This window comes from Oncorhynchus keta, chromosome 7 (assembly GCF_023373465.1).
Source record: "Oncorhynchus keta strain PuntledgeMale-10-30-2019 chromosome 7, Oket_V2, whole genome shotgun sequence".
Taxonomy (NCBI): Eukaryota; Metazoa; Chordata; class Actinopteri; order Salmoniformes; family Salmonidae; genus Oncorhynchus; species Oncorhynchus keta.
This window is the reverse complement of record NC_068427.1, coordinates 42,313,963-42,335,640: the sequence shown is the minus strand read 5'-3', so window position 1 is coordinate 42,335,640 and position 21,678 is coordinate 42,313,963. Positions and strand designations below refer to the sequence as shown.

Here is a 21,678-nt window from a genome sequence, read left to right as displayed (position 1 = left end):
CTGATGTACTGGCCTGTCTCCTGGTAGCGCCTCCATGCTCTGGACACTACGCTGACAGACACAGCAAACCTTCTTGCCACAGCTTGCATTGATGTGCCATCCTGGATGAGCTGCACTACCTGAGCCTCTTGTGTGGGTTGTAGTAGACTCCATCTCATGCTACCACTAGAGTGAAGGCACCGCCATCATTCAAAAGTGACCAAAACATCAGCCAGGAAGCATAGGAACTGAGAAGTCTGTGGTCACCACCTGCAGAACAACTCCTTTATTGGGGGTGTCTTGCTAATTGCCTATAATTTCCACCTGTTGTCTATTCCATTTGCACAACAACTTCTTTATTGGGGGTGTCTTGCTAATTGCCTATAATTTCCACCTGTTGTCTATTCCATTTGCACAACAGCGTGTGAAATTTATTGTCAATCAGTGTTGCTTCCTAAGTGGACAGTTTGATTTCACAGAAGTGTGATTGACTTGGAGTTACATTGTGTTGTTTAAGTGTTCCCTTTATTTTTTTGAGCAGTGTGTGTGTATATATATATATATATATATATCTTTATTGAATGTAATTTTGTAATTGACCAAAACAGGCAGACAACAAGAATATTGCATTTTGAAAAAGGTCACGTTTTTGCTGTGAGCTGGTGGGGTAACCTAGGTAACTACAAGTTGTTTTCCCCACGGGCACGGCTGCAACGTTCTGTCAAATACCCACTGGAACTATACACTGAGTGCACGAAACATTAGGAACATCTTCCAAATATTGAGTTGCACTCCCTTTTGCCCTCATAACAGCCTCAATTCATTGGGGCATGGACTCTACAAGGTGTCAATTGTTCCACAGAGATGCTGGCCCATGTTGACTCTCTAAATCTTCCCACAGTTGTGTGAAGTTGGCTGGATGTCCACCCTCTGAATGGCACGCATACACAATCCATGACTGATTTGTCTCAAGGCTTTCTCTTCCACTTCATTTACACTGATTTTAAGTGGATTTAACAAGTGACTTCAATAAGGGATCATAGCTTTCACCTGGATTCACTTGCTTTTAGTCTGTCATGGAAAGAGGCATTCCTAATGTTTTGTACATTTCAGTGCGGTCTCGCGCTGGATAAATTCATCCGACAGCCTTATACGTTACTGGACATTTTAGTTTGTGTGTGATTAGGTATGAGATAGGAAGGCCTTCAAGACCACCAACAGCGGGGAAAGAAGTTATACTAGTCTACACTGTTAACCTCAAGGGAGAAAGTAGTTTTTGTGTTAGAACTGTGGCAGCAACATTCAAATGTTGTGATATACAGCATATCATGCGAGAAGTTAAAAAAAAAAAAAATTTAAATCACATTTTACATAAGTATCCAGACCCTTTACCCAGTATTTTGTTGAAGCACCTTTGGCAGCGATTAAGGCCTTGAGTCTTCTTGGGTATGACACTACAAGCTTGACACAGCTGTATTTGGGGGGTTCCTCCCATTCCTCTCTGCAGATCCTCTCAACCTCTGTCAGGTTGGATGGGGAGCGTTGCTGCACAGCTATTTTCAGGTATCGCCAGAGATGTTCGACCAGGTTCACGTCTGGACTCTGGCGAGGCCACTCAAGGACATTCAGAGACTTGTTTGAGGTTGTGGACAGCTTCTCACAGCACCACAGAGGAACTCTGGAGCTCTGTCAGAGTGCCCGTCTGGTTCTTGGTCACCTTCCTGACCAAGGCATTTCTCCCCTGATTGCTCAGTTTGACCGATCGGCCAGCTCTAGAAAGAGTAGTATTGGTGGTTCCAAACTTCTTCCATTTAAGAATTATTGAAGAATGATGTTCCTGGGGACCTTTCAATACAGCATTTCTGTGCCTCGACACAATCCTGTCTCGGAGCTCTACGGGAAATTCCTCCGATCTCATGGCTTGGTTTTTGCTCTGACGTGCACTGTCAACTGTGGGACCTTTATATAGACAGGTGTGTGCCTTTCCAAATCATGTCCAATCATTTTAATTTACCACAGGTGGACTCCCAGTTGTAGAAACATTTCAATGATGATCAATGGAAACAGGATGCACTTGAGCACAATTTAGAGTCGTATAACAAATGGTCTGAATACTTATGTAGATGAGGTATTTCAGTTTTTTAAAATATTTTTTAATACATTTCTAAAAGCCTGTTTTCAATTTGTCATTATGGGGTATTGTGTGTAGCTTGCTGAGTGCAAAAAATATCAATATGTTTTAGACTAAGGCTGTAACGTTACAAAATGTGGAAAGTTGCTGATGGTGAACCTGAACAATCAAAATAAAATCAATTGTAAGCCCCATTTAGCAGGTAGGTCTATAGCCAGATGAGCGTTGTCTCCGGTAGCTTTCGTTTATTCCTGTAAAACACCATTTTCAATAGTGCATGGATAACAATAATCTAGCAAATTACATACAGTGGGGCAAAAAAGTATTTGGTCAGCCACCAATTGTGCAAGTTCTCCCACTTAAAAGGATGAGAGGCCTGTAATTTTCATCATAGGTACACTTCAGAAAATCACATTGTAGGGTTTTTAATGAATTAATTTGCAAGTTATGGTGGAAAATAAGTATTTGGTCACCTACAAACAAGCAAGATTTCTGGCTCTCACAGACCTGTAACTTCTTCTTTAACCTCTTGCTCCTACCTGGCACGCAGGCGTCCCATCTAGAGATCTGGAAATGCAAATGCGCTACGCTAAATGCTAATAGTATTAGTTAAAACTCAAACGTTCATTAAAATACACATGCAGGGTATTGAATTAAGGCTACACTCGTTGTGAATCCAGGCAACAAGTCAGATTTTTAAAATGCTTTTCGGCGAAAGCATGAGAAGCTATTATCTGATAGCATGTAACACCCCAAGAGACCCGCAGGGGACGTAAACAAAATAATTAGCATAGTCGGCGCTACACAAACCACAAATAAAATATAAAACATTCATTACCTTTGACCATCTTCTTTGTTGGCACTCCTAGATGTCCCATAATCACTATTGGGTCTTTTTTTCGATTAAATCGGTCCATATATAGCCTAGATATCGATCTATGAAGATTGTGTGATAAATGGAAAAAAATAGCGTCTTATAATGTAACGTCATTTTTTAAAATTAAAAAAGTCGACGATAAACTTTCACAAAACACTTCGAAATACTTTTGTAATGCAACTTTAGGTATTAGTAAACGTTAATAAGCGATAAAATTAATCAGGAGGCGATGTTTTCTATAGGTGTCCGTCTGGAAAAAATGTCCGGTATTTCTCAACCAAAATATCCGGTCGGAGACCTGAAGAAAAAGCCTGTCTCTTGTTCGTTTGACCAAGAAACAAAGAATTGGCAAATGACAAGACTGTTGACATCGTGTGGAAGCTGTAGGTACTGCAACCTCAGCCCTCATTTAATTCGGTTCACTTTGAAACAATGGGTTGAAGTGGCGGATGGATATTTTTTCCATTTTCAGTGATCAGATTTTCCTGCACTTTTCGATGAAACGCACGTTCTGTTATAGTCACAGCCGTGATTTAACCAGTTTTATAAACGTCTGAGTGTTTTCTATCCACACATACTAATCATATGCATATACTATATTCCTGGCCTGAGTAACAGGGCACTGAAATGTTGCGCGATTTTTAACAGAATGTTCGTAAAAACAGGTTAAAATACACATGGGGTAGAATTAAAGCTACACTCGTAACAGGTTTTTTAAAATGCTTTTCGGCGAAAGCATAAAATCTCATCACCCCAAAAGACCCGAGTAAACAAAATAATTAGCATAGTCGATGTAAAATATAAAACAATTCCTATCTTCTTTGTTGGCAGGTGTCTGTTTCGGTCCAAAAAGATGTCTTGAAGACTGTGTGATAAACGGAAAAAAATTGTGTTTCTAACGTAACGTCATTTTTTAAAATTAAAAAAGTCATAAACATTCACAAAACACTTTGAAATACTTTTGTAATGCAACTTTAGGAGTACACGTTAATAAGCGATAAAATTCATCAGGAGGCGATTCCCGTCTGAAAAAATTCGGATATTTCTCAGAAAACCAAGAATCAATTGGTTTGACCATGAAAAATGACAAGACTCTAGACATCGTGTGGAAGCTGTAGGCACTGCAACCTCAGCCTCATTTAATTCGGTTCTTCTTTGAACAATTCCTGGAAGTGGTCGCATGGATATTTATTTCCATTTTCAGTGATCAGATATTCCTGCACTTTTCGATGAAACGCACGTTCTGTTATAGTCACAGCCGTGATTTAACCAGTTTTATAAACGTCTGAGTGTTTTCTATCCACACATACTAATCATATGCATATACTATATTCCTGGCCTGAGTAGCAGGGCGCTGAAATGTTGGGCGATTTTTAACAGAATGTTCGAAAAAGTAGGGGGTAGGAGTAACAGGTTAAGAGGCTCCTCTGTCCTCCACTCGTTACTTGTATTAATAGCACCTGTTTGAACTTGTTATCAGTATAAAAGACACCTATCCACAACCTCAAACAGTCACACTTCAAACTCCACTATGGCCAAGACCAAAGATATGTCAAAGGACACCAGAAACAAAATTGTAGACCTGCACCAGGCTGGGAAGACTGAATCTGCAATAGGTAAGCAGCTTGGTTTGAAGAAATCAACTGTGGGAGCAATTATTAGGAAATGGAAGACATACAAGATCACACGCAAGATCACACCCCGTGGGGTCAAAATGATCACAAGAACGGCGAGCAAAAATCTCAGAACCACACGGGTGGACCTAGTGAATAACTTGCTGAGAGCTGGGACCAAAGTAACAAAAGCCTACCATCAGTAACACACTACGCCGCCAGGGACTCAAATCCTGCAGTGCCAGACGTGTCCCCCTGCTTAAGCCAGTACATGCCCAGGCCCATCTGAAGTTTGCTAGAGAGCATTTGGATGATCCAGAAGAAGATTGGGAGAATGTCATATGGTCAGATGAAACCAAAATATAACTTTTTGGTAAAAACTCAACTCGTCGTGTTTGGAGTACAAAGAATGCTGAGTTGCATCCAAAGAACACCATACCTACTGTGAAGCATGGGGGTAGAAACATCATGCTTTGGGGCTGTTTTTCTGCAAAGGAAAGAATGAATGGGGTCATGTATCGTGAGATTTTGAGTGAACCTTCCATCAGCAAGGGCATTGAAGATGAAACGTGGCTGGGTCTTTCAGCATGACAATGATCCCAAACACACCGTCCGGGCAACGAAGGAGTGGCTTCGTAAGAAGCATTTCAAGGTCCTGGAGTGGCCTAGCCAGTCTCCCAATCTCAACCCCATAGAAAATCTTTGGAGGGATTTGAAAGTCCTTGTTGCCCAGCAGCAACAGCCCCAAAACCTCACTGCTCTAGAGGAGATCTGCATGGAGGAATGGGCCAAAATACCAGTAACAGTGTGTGAAGACTTACAGAAAACGTTTGACCTCTGTCATTGCCAACAAAGAGTATATAACAAAGTATTGAGAAACTTTTGTTATTGACCAAATACTTATTTCCCACCATCATTTGCAAATAAATTCATAAAAAATCCTACAATGTGATTTAAAAAAAATAATAATTCCCCTACTTTTGTCTGTCATAGTTGAAGTGTACCTATGATGAAAATTACAGGCCTCATCTTTTTAAGTGGGAGAACTTGCACAATTGGTGGCTGACTAAATACTTTTTTGCCCCACTGTATGTTGTCACTCAACTGATTAACGCCTAATATCGTGTTAGCCATTTTAGCATTTGAATGCTGAAGAATCGATATGCAAGATTAGGAACATGCCGCCTATCTTGCGAAGCTGGGCTCATTTTGCAGCTTGTTTAGCCTACTGATATTCCCTGGGGTGGTTCGGCATGCACAATTACTTATATATATATGAATGACTATCAACACAGTTACTTGCTTAGTTCAAGACTAAAGGAGAGGACCCATCAGTTATCACAAAAGAGGTATTGATGAGATATTTTTGGAAGGTAGAAAGTAATTTGAGTAAAACCATTTTTAGTGAATCAGTGATTTTGTAACACTTTGAATCGATGTTCTGACCGATTCATGTTACATTTGGATCGTTTTGGGTTCCTCGGATCTATCTATGCACTTGCGTCTTAAACATTTTAATCGTTACATCACTAGTATGCTACCTAGTGGTTAGAGCGTTGGACTAGAAACCGGAAGGTTGCAAGTTCAAAACCCCGAGCTGACAAGGTACAAAATCTGTCGTTCTGCCCCTGAACAGGCAGTTAACCCACTGTTCCTAGGCCCTCATTGAAAATAAGAATTTGTTCTTAACTGACTTGCCTAGTTAAATAAAGGTAAAATAAAAAATGTTAAAGTATACTGCATTTTACTATACCGGTATTGATACACACACCGGTGTGGATTTTTACTTTACATTCTAACATTTTGTTTAATTAAATAATTCAGTAGTTTTTGCAATAATCCGTTTTTATCTGCAGTACAAAACTGCTACAGCTGAGAACTGCTAGCTAAATGCTAGCACAACTAGTCAACAACTTCAGAGTAGAGACCCCCAGAAATCATCTAACTGCCCTTTTATTAAGATCTGCAAATTAACCCTAAAGTACATGGTCAAAGATGGATTAATATTCTGATTTTCTTTATTTTATAGAGGCATACTAAGACCAAATGCACTTGACAGTGTTTAAATTATAACAAATTTGTGCATGAAATTAAGAAATAGAAGAAAAATATGGAAGGCGAAGGCTGGAATTGAACAAATAACTATAGAAATAGCAACCATTGATCGAGTACCTGAGTTTGAGGCTACAAAATTAGTATTTCGCTGTTCTACAAATTCGACTACTTCACTTTCAGCACTGTCTTACTATTTTTGGTTGTAGTTTGTTTGAACAGTATAAAGCAATCAGAATGGAGAAAGCCCCATTTTAAAACCACCACAGAATGAATTTGAAATGTCAAATAGCTTCATACAGTCAATGACAAAAATAGTGTGATATGATATGATTGGCCATATTGCCCAGCACTAAGGCCCAGTGTGCCTGATTTCCATTTTATTATCCAGGGAATATATTTTGTATTGTGCTGTATGGGTACTTAGGCTTCATTTACATGTCGTTCTAATACACTGGGTCAATCTTCTTCTTCTTTTTTCTCATCTGGCGTGGAGTTGGATTGTTTGTTCACGATATCACAAGTAGAGATACTGTCTTCCTGGAACTCCACACTGCCAAAATATTTGAAGCTGTTGAATCTAAGACTGAAGTCCCCCGTCCCCCCCTTTGCGACAGCTACCTTGCATCCAAGAGAGCCTGGCCTATTTTTCAACTCGCTCTGTTTCCCTCCAAGCTATGGAGCGGTGGTGGAACAGTGGCGAGCCATGCAGTGTTTTATGGCTGATTTATCACGTGGGAGGGTCTAGTAGCCTATCATGCTCTACAAATGTGCCTGGCTTTTAGGCACACATACTGTGGAGGGTAAAACACGATAAAGCCTCGAATTACACACCTTCGATTCTTGTTTTGTTCTTACAGTCCATATTTGTGATTATTTTGACATTGTGTGCAGGCTTTCCGTCAACTATGAAAATAAAGGATGGTGCGATGATGGTGGGCTAACAACCAGATTTGAATATTGGCCTTTGCTGTTCTGTTTGTCCTCTTTCAGACATATCCCAAGGGTGTCTGTGACAGTGGCACTACCACTGCTCTCAATCGTGTGTGTGTGTGTGTGTGTGTGTGTGTGTGTGAGCTCTGATTTAATACCAAGCCATTTTGTATTGGTATCTAGGCGAAGGAAGGCATCCTTGCTTTAATTACCAGCGTTTTCTATACACGCTCGGCTGTGTGGATGAGTCATCCGTCACAGAAAATGCACAGCGAGCGTGATTCACACTCTGTAATGCAATATCAAAGTGCTGCTGTTTTTATTTCACCCTAGAGTTACAGATAAGTTGCCGGTCTGACAGGCCTGGCGGTGAAGACGAGCACCTCACAGCCCAGGAGACACACAGGGCTATCGAGTGTTTCAGCCCCTGGGAGGCCAACTGTCACCTTTACACCCCCACTATTTCAGCAAGAGAATTCACAAGAGATGGAGACCGATTTGACCATTCAGATGACAAAATGCAAGACTTTTGTTAAAATTAAACAACAAAAATGAAAATATAGCTAATCAATTCTAATATATTTGTCCTCCAAATCCACCCACCTAGAAATGGCTGTGGATACACAGGGGGAAGATTCCCATCCTATTGCCACAACGGATCTCTTAAGGTATTGGCCAGAGAAGGGCTTGATTAAAAAGGGGGATGGGAGGTAGGTTGACTGGCCCATTGCCGTGGCGACTCGGTATCATTAAGCCTTAGCAGTATTCAGAGTCACGTCAGTGCCTGGAACAATGGCATCCAATCCATCATGATTTTGTGACCATTCACTCCGCATATAGCCTAATACAGCTAACTACCGCTAGTGACTTCTACAACTAGTCCTAATTACATTGAAGAGCGATTTCTTTCTAAGTGGAAAAACTATAATTTTTTTAAACGTGCACAATGGATTTAACATTATTTAGGGTTATGTAAAAGTTCTGCAAAGCCTGTCTTGTGTGGGAAATATTTAGAAATATTACCCACACAATGAGCTCCTCCTACTCATTGAGAGTATTTAGACTATAAATATATTTAGACTATATACTATATATATAAATATAATATATTCCTAAAAGCTTTTTTGTCGTAAATTTGACGGTGTTACTTTTTACTTGTTTTACAGGTTGGAATGTATGGGACAGTGGCTGCTTTAATCCATTATCCTCTCTGGGATGATGGAACGCTGACATAACCTGCAACATGAGGAGTTTTAAGGTGCCAGCGGCAGTTCGTACCAGCCAGAGCTCACTTAATCACCATTGATCACCAGATCCATCCAGATTTGTCCGATATCCGCTTCTGTGAACTGAAAGTGAAACATCGGTCTGTGAGAGAGGTCGCCTGGGCAGCTCTACTTCAAGTTCCCTAAAGGTCACCCATGTCAATGTCGGCAGGTTCTCCCACCGTTACCATGGCCTCTTCACAAAAACATGGATGAAAATGGTGATTTTAAACATGACGACATTAAACAGGATGGGGACAAAGGGCCTCAAAGGTCTGGTTCCACAGTGAACCTGTCCCAGAAGAGGCAGGCAACGGTGGGATTGGCAATTCCAACCAGCGAAGCTGTTGTAGCACATCCTGCTCGGTCAGTTCACTCCTGAGAGACCCCAGGATGATGCACACTAGTCTGAGCTCTCTGACAGACTTGTGATATCTCACATCGCAAGGGTGTAGTTGTGCGGACTTGAGGAGTGGACAATGAATAGAACAAAGAAGTATGAAGGTCTGTGTTCTGAGGGGAAGCCCCCGGCTGAAGTCCCTATAGGTTGGCAGCGGAGGATCACCCACAGCGGGGTTGTCTACATAAGGTAAGACCTACTCTACCTGTATTTAAACTAACCTGGGGCCCATCTGCCCAATCAGAATTTAGGCTAATGACTTCTTTCATTCTACAGGAAGATTTTCATGTAACTGTAACCATTTGAAATGTGTTTGTTGAACAGGTTCCTTCATACAGGATAAAAAATAAATAAAAAACTTTTATTTGCATATTAGGCCCACTAATGTCCTTTTATTTTATATTCTCAGAGATGCTTGTCATTAGGGATGTAACGATTCACTGAAAATCATCGGTCCCCGATTTGACATGTTTAAGTGTTTTTTTTTTCTCCCGAGTGACGCAACGGTCTAAGGCACTGCATATCAGTGCTAGAGGCGTCACTACAGACCCTGGTTAGATTCCAGGCTGTGCCACAACCGGCCGTGATTGGGAGTCCCATAGGGCCCAGCGTCGTTAGGGTTTGGCCGGGGTAGGTCGTCATTGTAAATATGAATTTGTTCTTAACTGACTTGCCTAGTTCAATAAATAAATAAATAATAAAAAGTTATGATCAGTCCGCGGAACCCAAACCGATCCAAATGTAGCATCTGTCAGAAAATCTATTCAAACGTTACGAACCTCTGATTTTACTCAAATGTTTTGCTCACATTTGTACTTTCTACCTTCCAAAAAGACCTCATATTTTGTCACAACTGATGCGTCCTTCCCTTCAGTGTCGAACTGTAACTGTGTTGACAGTCATTTGATAAACAAGTCATTATGCATGCCGAACAACCCCAGGGAATATCAGTAGCCTTAAACAAACTACACAATGTGCCCAGCTTCGCAAGACAGACGGCATGTTCCTAATCTTGCACGTCTATTCTTCGGGCATCTTCAGCATTCAAATGCTAAAATTGCTTGCGCAATATTAGGTTGTCACTCAACTAATAAAGCCTGTGTAATTATGCACTATTGAAAATAGTGTTTTACAGGAATAATAGGAAGTTACCGGAGACAACACTCATCTTGCTGTAGGCTACCTGCTGAATGGGACCTACAATACGATTTATTTTGATTGTTCAGGTTCAGGCTTTAATAAATGTCTATATGGTCATTTTTCGATATACAGGAAAAAGGTGATAATTTTATAACGAGGACAGCAATCACCTTTGTTGGGCGTGCTGCATGGCTGAAGTGAGAGGAGAAGTTCACTCTGTAAAACTTGAAAACAAGTCAAAACCATATGATTTGGAGATGGGGTGAAATCCAAAGTTGTCTTATATGTTCATTGGGTATGTTGGGTATGTTAAGCTGGCAAACTAGTTTACACACACACACACACACACACACACACACACACACACACACACACACACAGCAAGCTGGCACTTAACAAACTAGTTTACACACACACACACACACACACACACACACACACACACACACACACACACACACACACACACACACACACACACACACACACACACACACACACAGCAAGCTGGTACTTAACAAACTGTACAGGCTATAAACAAGCAGGAAAACTTGTATGTGGATGCTGTTTTTCTGGTTGCTGGTGATTTTTAATTCCACGTTAAGACACGCGATGCCCAACTTCCATCAACACGTCTCCTTTCTAACGAGGGGTGATACATTCCTAGACCACTACTATTCTACCCACAGGCGTGCATACAAGGCCCTCCCCCATTCACCATTTGGCGAATCAGATCATGACTCTGTACTCCTGCTTACTGTTTACAAGCAGAAGCTCACCAGACTCCGATATTTTGCTACAGGACTGCTTTGCTAGCGCAAATTGGAATATGTTTTGAGAGTCCGCCGATCACATCGAGCAAACCACCTCCGTTATTGGCTTCATTAGGAAATGCATCAGCGACATTGTCCCCAAGGTGCAGATGTTCTGCTTCCTAAATCAAAAGCCCTGGATTAACACTGAGGATGGCGCTAAGCTAGCGCACAGGGCTGCCGATCACAACCCTGAGGCTACTGCTGAGGAAAGGACAAGAAGTCCACCTTTGACCTACAACAGTGCAGTTCAAGAAGAGCTAAGACAAATATTTAGCAAATAAAGTAAAAAATCTAATAAAAATAACATTAACGAGGCTATATACAGGGGGTATTGGTACTGTGTCAGTGTGCGGGGGTACAGGTTAGTTGAGGTAATTTGTACATGTTGGGGGGTGAAGTGACTATGCTACTCACTGTTTATTATCTATGCAACAGTGTACAAAACAAATGGAGAGGGGGGGTCACTGTAATAGTCCGGTGGCTATTTGATTAATTGTTCAGCAGTCTTATGGCTTGGTGGGGTAGAAGCTGTTAAGGAGCCTTTTGGTCCTAGATTTGGGGGCTCTGGTACTGCTTGCCGTGCGGGAGCAGAGGAAGTCTTTGACTTGGGTGACTGGAGTCTCTGGGCTTTCCTCTGACACCGCCTATTATATAGGTCCTGGATGGCAGGAAGCTTGGCCCCAGTGATGTACTGGGCCATACACACTACCCTCTGTAGCGCCTTACGGTCAGATGCCGAGCAGTTGCCATACCAGGCGGTGATGCAACCGGTCAGGATGCTCTCAATGGTGCAGCTGTAAAACCTTTTGAGGATCTGAGGACCCATGCAAAATCTTTTCAGTGTCCCGAGAGGGAATAATCTTGTCGTGCCCTCTTCACGACTGTCTTGGTGTGTTTGGACCATGATAGTTCGTTGGTGATGTGGACATCAAGGAATTTGAAACTCTCGACCCGCTCCACTACAGCCCTGTTTCAAAGCACGTCATGGCTACCGACGTGAGTTCTATGGGTCTGTAATGATATAGGCAGGTTACCTTCGCTTCCTTGGGCACAGGGACTATGGTGGTCTGCTTGAAACATGTACAGTTGAAGTCGGAGGTTTACATACACCTTAGCCAAATACATTTAATAAACTCAGTTTTTCACAATTCCTGACATTTAATCCTAGTAAAAATTCCCTGTCTTAGGTCAGTTAGGATCACCACTTTATTATAAGAATGTGAAATGTCATAATAATAATAATTTATTTCATCACATTCCCAGTGGGTCACAAGTTTACATACACTCAATTAGTATTTGGTAGCATTGCCTTTAAATTGTTTAACTTGGGTAGCCTTCCACAAGCTTCCCACAATAATTTGGGTGAATTTGGGCCCATTCCTCCTGACAGAGCTGGTGTCACTGAGTCAGGTTTGTTGGCCTCCTTGCTCGCGCACACTTTTTCAGTTCTTCCCACACATTTTCTATGGGATTGAGGTCAGGGCTTTGTGATGGCCACTCCAATACCTTAACTTTGCTGTCCTTAAGCCATTTTGCCACAACTTTGGAAGTATGCTTGGGGTCATTGTCCATTTGGAAGACCCATTTGCGACCAAGCTTTAACTTCCTGACTGATGTCTTGAGATGTTGTTTCAATATATCCACATAATTTTCCTGCCTCATAATGCCATCTATTTTATGAAGTGCACCAGTCCATCCTGCAGTAAAGCATCCCCACAACATGATGCTGCCACCCCCGTGCCTCACGGTTGGGATGGTGTTCTTCGGCTTGCAAGCCTCCCCTTTGTCCTCCAAACATAACGATGGCCATTATGGCCAAACAGTTCTATTTTTGTTTCATCAGACCAGAGGACATTTCTCCAAAAAGTACCATCTTTGTCCCCATGTGCAGTTGCAAACCGTAGTTTGGCTTTTTTATGGCGGTTTTGGAGCAGTGGCTTCTTCCTTGCTGAGCAGCCTTTCAGGTTATGTCGATATAGGACTTGTTTTACTGTGGATATAGATACTTTTGTACCCGTTTCCTCCAGCATCTTCACAAGGTCCTTTGCTGTTGTTCTGGGATTGATTTGCACTTTTCTCACCAAAGTACGTTCATCTCTAGAAGACAGAACGCGTCTCCTTCCTGAGCGTTATGACCGCTGCGTGGTCCCATGGTGTTTATACTTGCCTACTATTGTTTGTACAGATGAACGTGGTACCTTCAGGCGTTTGGAAATTGCTCCCAAGGATGAACCAGACTTGTGGAGGTGTATAATTTCTTTTGAGGTCTTGGCTGATTTCTTTTGATTTTCTGTTGATGTCAAGCAAAGAGGAACTGATTTTGAAGGTAGGCCTTGAAATACATCCACAGGCGCACCTTCAATTGACTCAAATTATATCAATTAGCCTATCAGAAGCTTCTAAAGCCATGACATAATTTTCTGGAATTTTCCAAGCTGTTTAAAGACACAGTCAACTTAGTCTTTGCAAAAAGTAGATGTCCTAACTGACTTGCCAAAACTATAGTGTAACTTCTTGATGCTACCCATCCCTTTAGCGAGATAATTGTCATCAACAACCGCTGAATAGCATAGCGCCACATTCAAATAATATTACTAAAAATATTTATATTCATGAAATCAGAATTGCAATATTACAAAACACAGCTTAGCCTTTTGTTAATCCACCTGTCATGTCAGATTTTGAAAATGTGCTTTACAGCGAAAGCAATCCAAGCGTTTGTGTAAGTTTATCGATCGCTCTACAAAACATTATGAACACCTAGCATCAAGTAGCTTGGTAACGAATTTAGAAAAGCAATCAAATTAATCATTTACCTTTGATCTTCAGATGTTTTCACTCACGAGACTCCCAGTTACACAATAAATGTTCATTTTGTTCCATAAAGATTATTTTTATATCCAAAATACCTCTGTTTGTTTGGCACGTTATTTTCAGAAATCCACAGGAAAGAGCGGTCTCGACAATGCAGACATTCCAAATAGTATCTGTAATGTCCACAGAAACATGTCAAACGTTTTTTTTAATAATCAATCCTCACGTTGTTTTTAAAATATATCATTGATAATATATCAACCGCAACTGTCTTTCAGTAGGAGAGAGAAAGGCAATGGCTGCCCAAACTCTGTTGCGCAAAGTAAAACGCTGCTGGCACCCGGCCATACAATGACGCGATGTTATCTTTCTCATTTTTCAAAATAAAAGCCTGAAACTATGTCTAAAGACTGTTGACACCTTGAGGAAGTGATAGAAAAAGGGATCTGTTTGATATCCCTTTAAATGGAGGACAGGCACGCATAGGAACACAGACGTTTCAAAATAAGAGGCTCTTCCTGATTGGATTGTCCTCAGGCTTTCGCCTGCAATATCAGTTCTGTTATACCCACAGACAATATTTTTACAGTTTTGAAAACTTTAGTGTTTTCTATCCTAATATGTAAATTATATGCATATTCTAGCATCTGGTAATGAGAAAAAGGCTGTTTACTTTGGGAACGTTATTTTCCCAAACATAAAAATAGTGCCCCCTAGCTTCAAGAGGTTAACCTACATATGTTAACGTGGGATATTTTGACCAATTTTCTGGGATGCTTGCTTGTTTTCTTAGCTCTACTGGGAAGCTTAGCAGAAGTAGATATTCTCATGTTATTTATGTTCGTGCAGGGTGAGCTGCACACAGTGCAGTGGACATCCAACTAGGGCATACCGACTCATTGCTAACAACATAAATCTGATTCATAGACACGTGATTGCTGTATACAATAGCTGTAGGATCAGCAGAGGCATTCAGGGCAGTTAGGGGGACATAAATCAGGTTACTTACATTGTCTACCTATGCCCCTGGTATAATGTACATTTGCTAAAGCATTATGATGACTCAGCGACACAATGGTAGGGATTAACTGGGCTGGGGCATTGAAGTCATTGTCTCAAACCCAAATAATTTGGGTGGATCCCATCCTCCTTATAAAATGTGTTTTGTTCCCAAAAGGTATTGAAATTGTCAACAAAAGTTATACCCATTGAGCTGCACATAGCCAGTTGTGAAGAGAAAGAATCCTGCTAAAGTGTTCAATGCCATGATTCAGAGAGGCCACAGGGCCAGATATGATGGGTCTTTTATTAGTGTCTAGCAGATAGTCAATCAGCTCTTTGAAATCCTGTTTCAACTGTTCAGAGCTGCCCTTCATAATGTCATTAACACCCACCAAAACTACCATAGAATCAATGTCCTGGCGTAGTACGTTCAGGAGCAGCTTAGTATTGTAATTTACTCGAGCTCTGGGATAGGACACTGTTTTTGCATGAGGAACAGTCACATTTCTTACCTTGGAGCTGCCCAAAATCACAGCTGGCAAGAAGGACAAGGAAATCTGCCCACTCCCACTTTTCACAGGATGGTGCAGGCCTCCAGACAGATGGAGACGCCCCGCTTGATCCAGAGTAGGGATGAAAGGTTGCCAACGTCGACTTCTAAATCGTAGGAGTAGGCACAGCGGCTGCTGACACGGGTACCCCCAGCGACGAAGGTGTAGGAAGATCAGGCTACAGCGCGGCGAAACTATTCAATATTTGTATCCGCTCCGGACCTCTCTTTGGGAATGTAGACGTTTTTGTAGATGTTTTTGGCTTCCGCGGCCCGTGACGTGACGATCTTTGATTGCCATGCTCCTCTTGCTGTGCTCCTTCGACTCTATCAGATGGGGGAGGAGAGGCAGAGATGGCTCCCCTGGCGAACGAACTCCGGGCAACACCAGCCAGTCGGATAATGATAAACAACAAGACGGAGATTCATCCAACATGCACAAACGGCGTCAAGCCACCGGTGGAGAAAAGGTAAACATTCCACTCTGCATTTTCCCCAGTTTCTTACATTGACTGGCTACCTGCGTGATTAAAGAAGCCACCTCAAGCTTATAATCTTTGCTGCAATGGAACTCTGAGTGATCCAGTTTTACCCGAACAAAGCGTTGTGAATACAGCTCCTACAGCGCTGGAACCATTCATTTACTTTTTCAGAGAGGTCTCCATTGGAAAACTCATCTGGGACTAACTTCGTTAGCTTGATGGCTAACGTTAGCAGCTTAGCTTGGTTAGCGGCTCTTTCAAGCCGACTTTAAGAATCCATGAAAAAACTATTTTGGTATTTATGTTTAACAAAGATTGGTTATGTTTTAGTTAAAATAACAGAGTGGTTTCCAGTATACAGTGTTCCGCTGCGCACTCTGATGTCAGGACCAACAATGTAATCCCAAAGGTGTTCTATGGGGTTGAGGTCAGGGTTCTGTGTGCAGGCCAGTCAAGTTCTTTCACACCCATCTCAAGATACACTTTCTGTATGGACCTCGCTTTGTGGACAGGGGCATTGTCATGCTGAAACAGGAAAGGACCTTCTCCAAAATGTTGCCACAAAGTTGGAAGCACAGAGTCATCTAGAATGTCTTGTATGCTGTAGCGGTAAGCTTTCACTGGAACTAAGGGGCCTAGCCTGCACCATGAAAAACAGTCCCAGACCATTATTCCTCCTCCACCAAACTTTACATTTGGCACTATGCATTTGAGCAGGTAGTGCTCTCCTGGCATCCTCCAAATGCAGATTAGTCCGTAGGACTGCCAAATGGGGTAGGGTGATTCATCAATCCAGAGTCCAATGACGGCGATCTTTACACCAAATCCAGCCGATGCTTGGCATTGTGCATGGTGATCTTACGCTTGTGCGCGGTGGCTCGGCCATGGAAACCCATTTCATGAAGTTCTCGACAAACCGTTCTTGTGCTGACGTTGCTTCCAGGGGCAGTTTGGAACTCTGTAGTGGGTGTTGCAACCGAGGACAGATGGTATTTACTCTCTATGCGCTTAAGCACTTGTTTTGTGAGGATGTGTGGCCTATCACTTCACTTCTTTGTTGCTCCTAGACGTTTCCACTTCACAGTAAAAGCACTTACAGTTGACTGGGGCAGCTCAAGCAGGGCAGAAATTTGACTAACTGACTGGTTGGTAAGGTGGCATCCTATGACGGTGCTACGTTGAGTCACAGCTCTTCAGTAAGGCCATTCTACTGCCAATGTTGTCTATGGAGATTGCATGGCTGTGTGCTTGATTGTATACACCTGTCAGCAACGGGTGTGGCTGAAATATCCTAATCCACTTATTGCTTCTACACTTGCATTGCTTGCTGTTTGGGGTTTTAGGCTGGGTTTCTGTACAGCACTTTGAGATATCAGCTGATGTAAGAAGGGCTTTATAAATTAATTTGATTTGAAGGGGTGTCCACATGGTTTTGTGTATATATCTATCACTCCAGTATCCCTGCACATTGTGAATATGGTACTGGAACGGACCAACCCTGTATATAGTATGCTTGCTTATTTCCCTGTGTAGCTCAGTTGGTTGAGCAATGGCAGTGTTTTGGGTTCTATTTCCACAGGGGACCAGTATGAAAATGTATGCACGGACTACTCTGTCGCTCTGTAGAAGAGCGTCTGCTAAATTACTCAAATGTAAATGTAAACTTTATTATTTTTGTTTTACCTGTTTACTACTGTATTCTTGGGCGTAGAGCTAACGAGATAGGCATTTCACTGTACTTGTGCGCATGACCTTGAAACAAGTTAGTTAGTGGGTGATGGTGATTTTAGAACCAAAGTGGGATGTCAAAACTTTTGCGTTAAATAGCAATTGTATCTACGTTTTGGAGAATATTCAGAGGTGGAAAGCTTCTGTTGGAAAATATGCAAATGAATGTTTTTTGTATTCTCCCTGGAACTCCTCAATGTCCACCTCTTGAACATCAGACTGAGGCCTCATCTTCACTGTCACTTTCCAACCTTGTTGAGGATGGCTCGTTGTCAGGCTCAAAAAGCCTCAAATTTGCCCGGATGGCCACCAATTTTTCAAACCTTGTATTTGTCACGACTGTTGCGTGCTTTGCTGTGTGTGTGTTCCCAAACAAGGAACAGTTGCGCTCTGAGGATCCACAAAGTCCCTTCTACCAGGTGGCTGATGAGATATTTTGGAACGACTGCCATATTGCATCTCCATCCCAAAGCCCTTGCTTGGAAGTGTACTTCGCCAGACTGCCAAGAACCTTGCCCTCATCCAGGTCAAGGTGGTGAGACATGATAGCGATGACACCATAGGCCTTGCACCAAACAGGATGCTCTTGCCAGTATACTTGGGGTCTAACATGTATGCTGCGGCGTGTATGGGCTTCAGGCAGAAGTCTTCACGCGTTTTGATGTATTTGAGAACTGCCGTTTCCTCTGCTTAGAGCAACAGTGAAGTGGGCAGGGCAGTACTGATTTCTTATCTTACATCTGCAAGCAGAGTATACATCGGGCAGTATGGCATTGTCTCCCTTTGTCCGTGCAATGGTTACTGCTATAGGTTTGACTTTCAGGCTGTTTACCACTCTCTCCAAAAATACATTATCCAGGAGGATCATCTTGATGGGACTGGCCATATCGGAAGACTAATATGGACATTTCTTGGAGAGACTCCTTTCCCTCCAGGAGACTGTCAAACATGACAACATCACCCCAACAGGTGTTGCTGGGCAGCTTCAATGTGGTGCTCTTATTCTTCTCACTTTGCTTGGTGAGGTAGATTGCTGCTTTTCACTGCTATGATGTCCTTGATGAGCAGATTCAATGCATGACCAGCGCAGCCAATGGGTGTGATGTGTGGATAGGACTCCTCCACTTTAGACCAAGCAACTTTCATGTTTGCAGCATTGTCTGTCACCAGTGCAAATACCTTCTGTGGTCCAAGGTCATTGATGGCTGCCTTCAGCTTATCTGCAATGTAGAGACCGGTGTGCCTGTTGTCCCTTGTTTGTGCTCTTGTAGAAATCAGGTTGAGGGGTGGAGATGTAGTTCATTATTCTTTCCCCATGAACATTCGACTACCCATCAGAGATGATTGCAATAGTCTGCTTTCTCTATGATTTGCTTGACCTTCACTTGAACTCTGAACTCGGCATCCAGCAAATGAGTAGATAAAGCATGTCTGGTTGGAGGGGTGTATGCTGGGTGAAGAACATTCGGAAATCTCTTCCAATACACATTCTCTGTGAGCATCTGAGGTGAACCAGTTGCATACATAGCTCGAGCAAGACATTCATCAATTGAGTAATATAAACTTCTGATTCCAGGAGGACCATGGACTGTTGCTATCGATGAGGTCTCTGATTCATAATTTTCACCTCGAATAGAAGTAGAGGGACTTTTGTCAGAGGTTGCTTGTTGTGAACGCTGAGGGAACTTTATGCACTTGGCCAGATGATTCTGCATCTTTGTTGCATTCTTCACATATGATTTGGCACAGTATTTGCAAATGTACACAGCTTTTCCTTCTACATTAGCTGCAGTGAAATGTCTCCACATCAGATGGTGTTTTTTCTGTAAAGATTAGGAAAAAATGAATCTAAAAAAACAACAAATACAATTCCATGTACAGATAAATAATTAAGCAGTTAAACAACTCCTTTGTAAGATAAATGTTTTAAAATGAGACATGTATGGAAAAATGTGAATTAACACTCCTTAGTTAGCAGGCTCAAGCCAGCTAAAACCCACATGGTAACTAACTAGCAGAAATTGTTAGCAAGTTAGACATGATTTAAACACACTTTGCTGTAGGCAACTATTTTCTAGTTAACAAAAAAACACGTTGGTCGTATAAAATATATTCACCACACCCAGTATTGCAATCAAAACTTGGCTCAGACAGTTTAGTAGTGTGAGCTCAATAGCATCTCATTAGTGTGAAAGATCTTGAGAATCAGCTGTACATGTGATGGAAGAGTACACTGCACATGTGATGGAAGAATGCACTGTGCATGCAGAGGGTTGCAATTCCATTGAATTGGGAATAGTCTAACCAAGACCTAGAATTGCCTTATGTGTATCCCACAAAAGGTTCACTGTTATAAGTTAAGTTTTTTTTAAATGAATTTCAGAAAAATTCCCCAATTCCCGGGCTTAACTTCCCATGAAAAATTCTGGGAAAATTCCGGAAATGTACAGGGAAGCTTCTGACCCTTTGCAACCCTAATTGTATCTGCCTGCTCTGGTCTGGGCACCTACGCTTGAGCCAACAGCTTGATGATACAGTGCGGGTAGACTAGTCTACATGATGAGATGATGGAAGAGCGAGAATATTTTTTATTTGTCAAATGGCAGCCAAGCATCGATGATCATGTCACCAGAATAAGACCCCCAATATTTATTGGAAAGCAACATCAAGCTCATCACCATGCACTTTCACCACCCAGTGAAGTTAACCTGTCTAGGATTGGGGTTCTGCCAAATTCAATCAACAGAAATCTAATAATTCAATTTTCTCAAACATACAAGTATTAGGCACCATTTTAAAGATACAATTCTCGTTAATCCAACCACAGTGTCCGATTTCAAAAAAGCTTTTCCGCGAAAGCAGAACATATCATTATGTTAGGTCAGCAACTAGTCTCAGAAAGCATACAGCGATTTTCCAAGCAAAGAGAGGAGTCACAAAAAGCAGAAATATTGATAAAATGAATCACTAACCTTTGATATTCTTCATCCGATGACACTCCCGGGACAACATGTTACACAATACATGTATGTTTTGTTCGATCAAGTTCATATTTATATCCAAAAACCTCAGTTTACATTTAGCTTTGCCTACAAAACATCCTGTGAATTTGCACAGGGCCACAACAAATCACAGAAATACTCATAATAAACATTAATAAAAGATACAAGTGTTATTTACAGATTTAAAGATGTACTTCTCCTTAATGCAACCGCTGTGTCAGATTTAAAAAAACTTTACGGAAAAAGCAAACCATGCAATAATCTGAGTACGGCGCTCAGAGGACATACACAACCCAAGAATATATCTGCTATGTTGGAGTCAACATAAGTCAGAAATAATATTATAAATATTAATGTACCTTTGATCTTCGTCAGAATGCACTACTAGCAATCCCAGTTCCACAATAAATGTTTGATTTGTACCATAAAGTCCATAATTTATGTCCAAATTCCTCCTTTTTGTTAGGGCGTTTAGTAAACAAATCGAAACTCACGAGGCGCGGGCAAGTCCAGCGGAAATGTCTGGCCGTAGAAACAAATCAAACGATGTATAGAATCAATCTTTAGGATGTTCTTATCATAAATGTTCAATGATGTCCCAACCAAGAGAATTCCTATGTCTGTAGAAAAGCAATGGAACGAGAGGTAACTTTCTCATGACCACGCATCACGAGACTGAGGCTGCAGGCAGACCTCTGACTCATTCACCTCTCATTCAGCCCCCCTCACAGTAGAAGCCTGAAAAAACTTTCTAAAAACTGCTAGTGGAAGCCTTAGGAAGTGCAAGATGACCCATATCCCACTGTATATTCAATAGGGGCTGAGTTGAAAACCTACAAACCTCAGATTTCCCACGCCCTGGTTGGATTTTTTTCTCCGGCTTTTGCCTGCAATA

At 41.7% G+C, this 21,678-nt stretch overlaps 1 protein-coding gene across 6 annotated transcripts in view; it reads left to right on the top strand.

The window, feature by feature from the left end:
- The window catches only part of LOC118386386 (methyl-CpG-binding domain protein 5-like), a 43,722-nt gene that overhangs the window by 6,185 nt on the left and 15,859 nt on the right, over positions 1-21,678 (top strand). For all 6 annotated transcript variants that reach the window (XR_004826202.2, XR_008140088.1, XR_008140087.1 and 3 more), the window contains exon 2: positions 8,752-9,439. Coding sequence is in view for 1 of the 6 variants with exons in the window: in XM_035774112.2 (XP_035630005.1) it covers positions 9,330-9,439 (110 nt within the window). In the remaining 5 variants the exon portion in view is untranslated. The remainder of the gene's footprint in view (positions 1-8,751; positions 9,440-21,678) is intronic.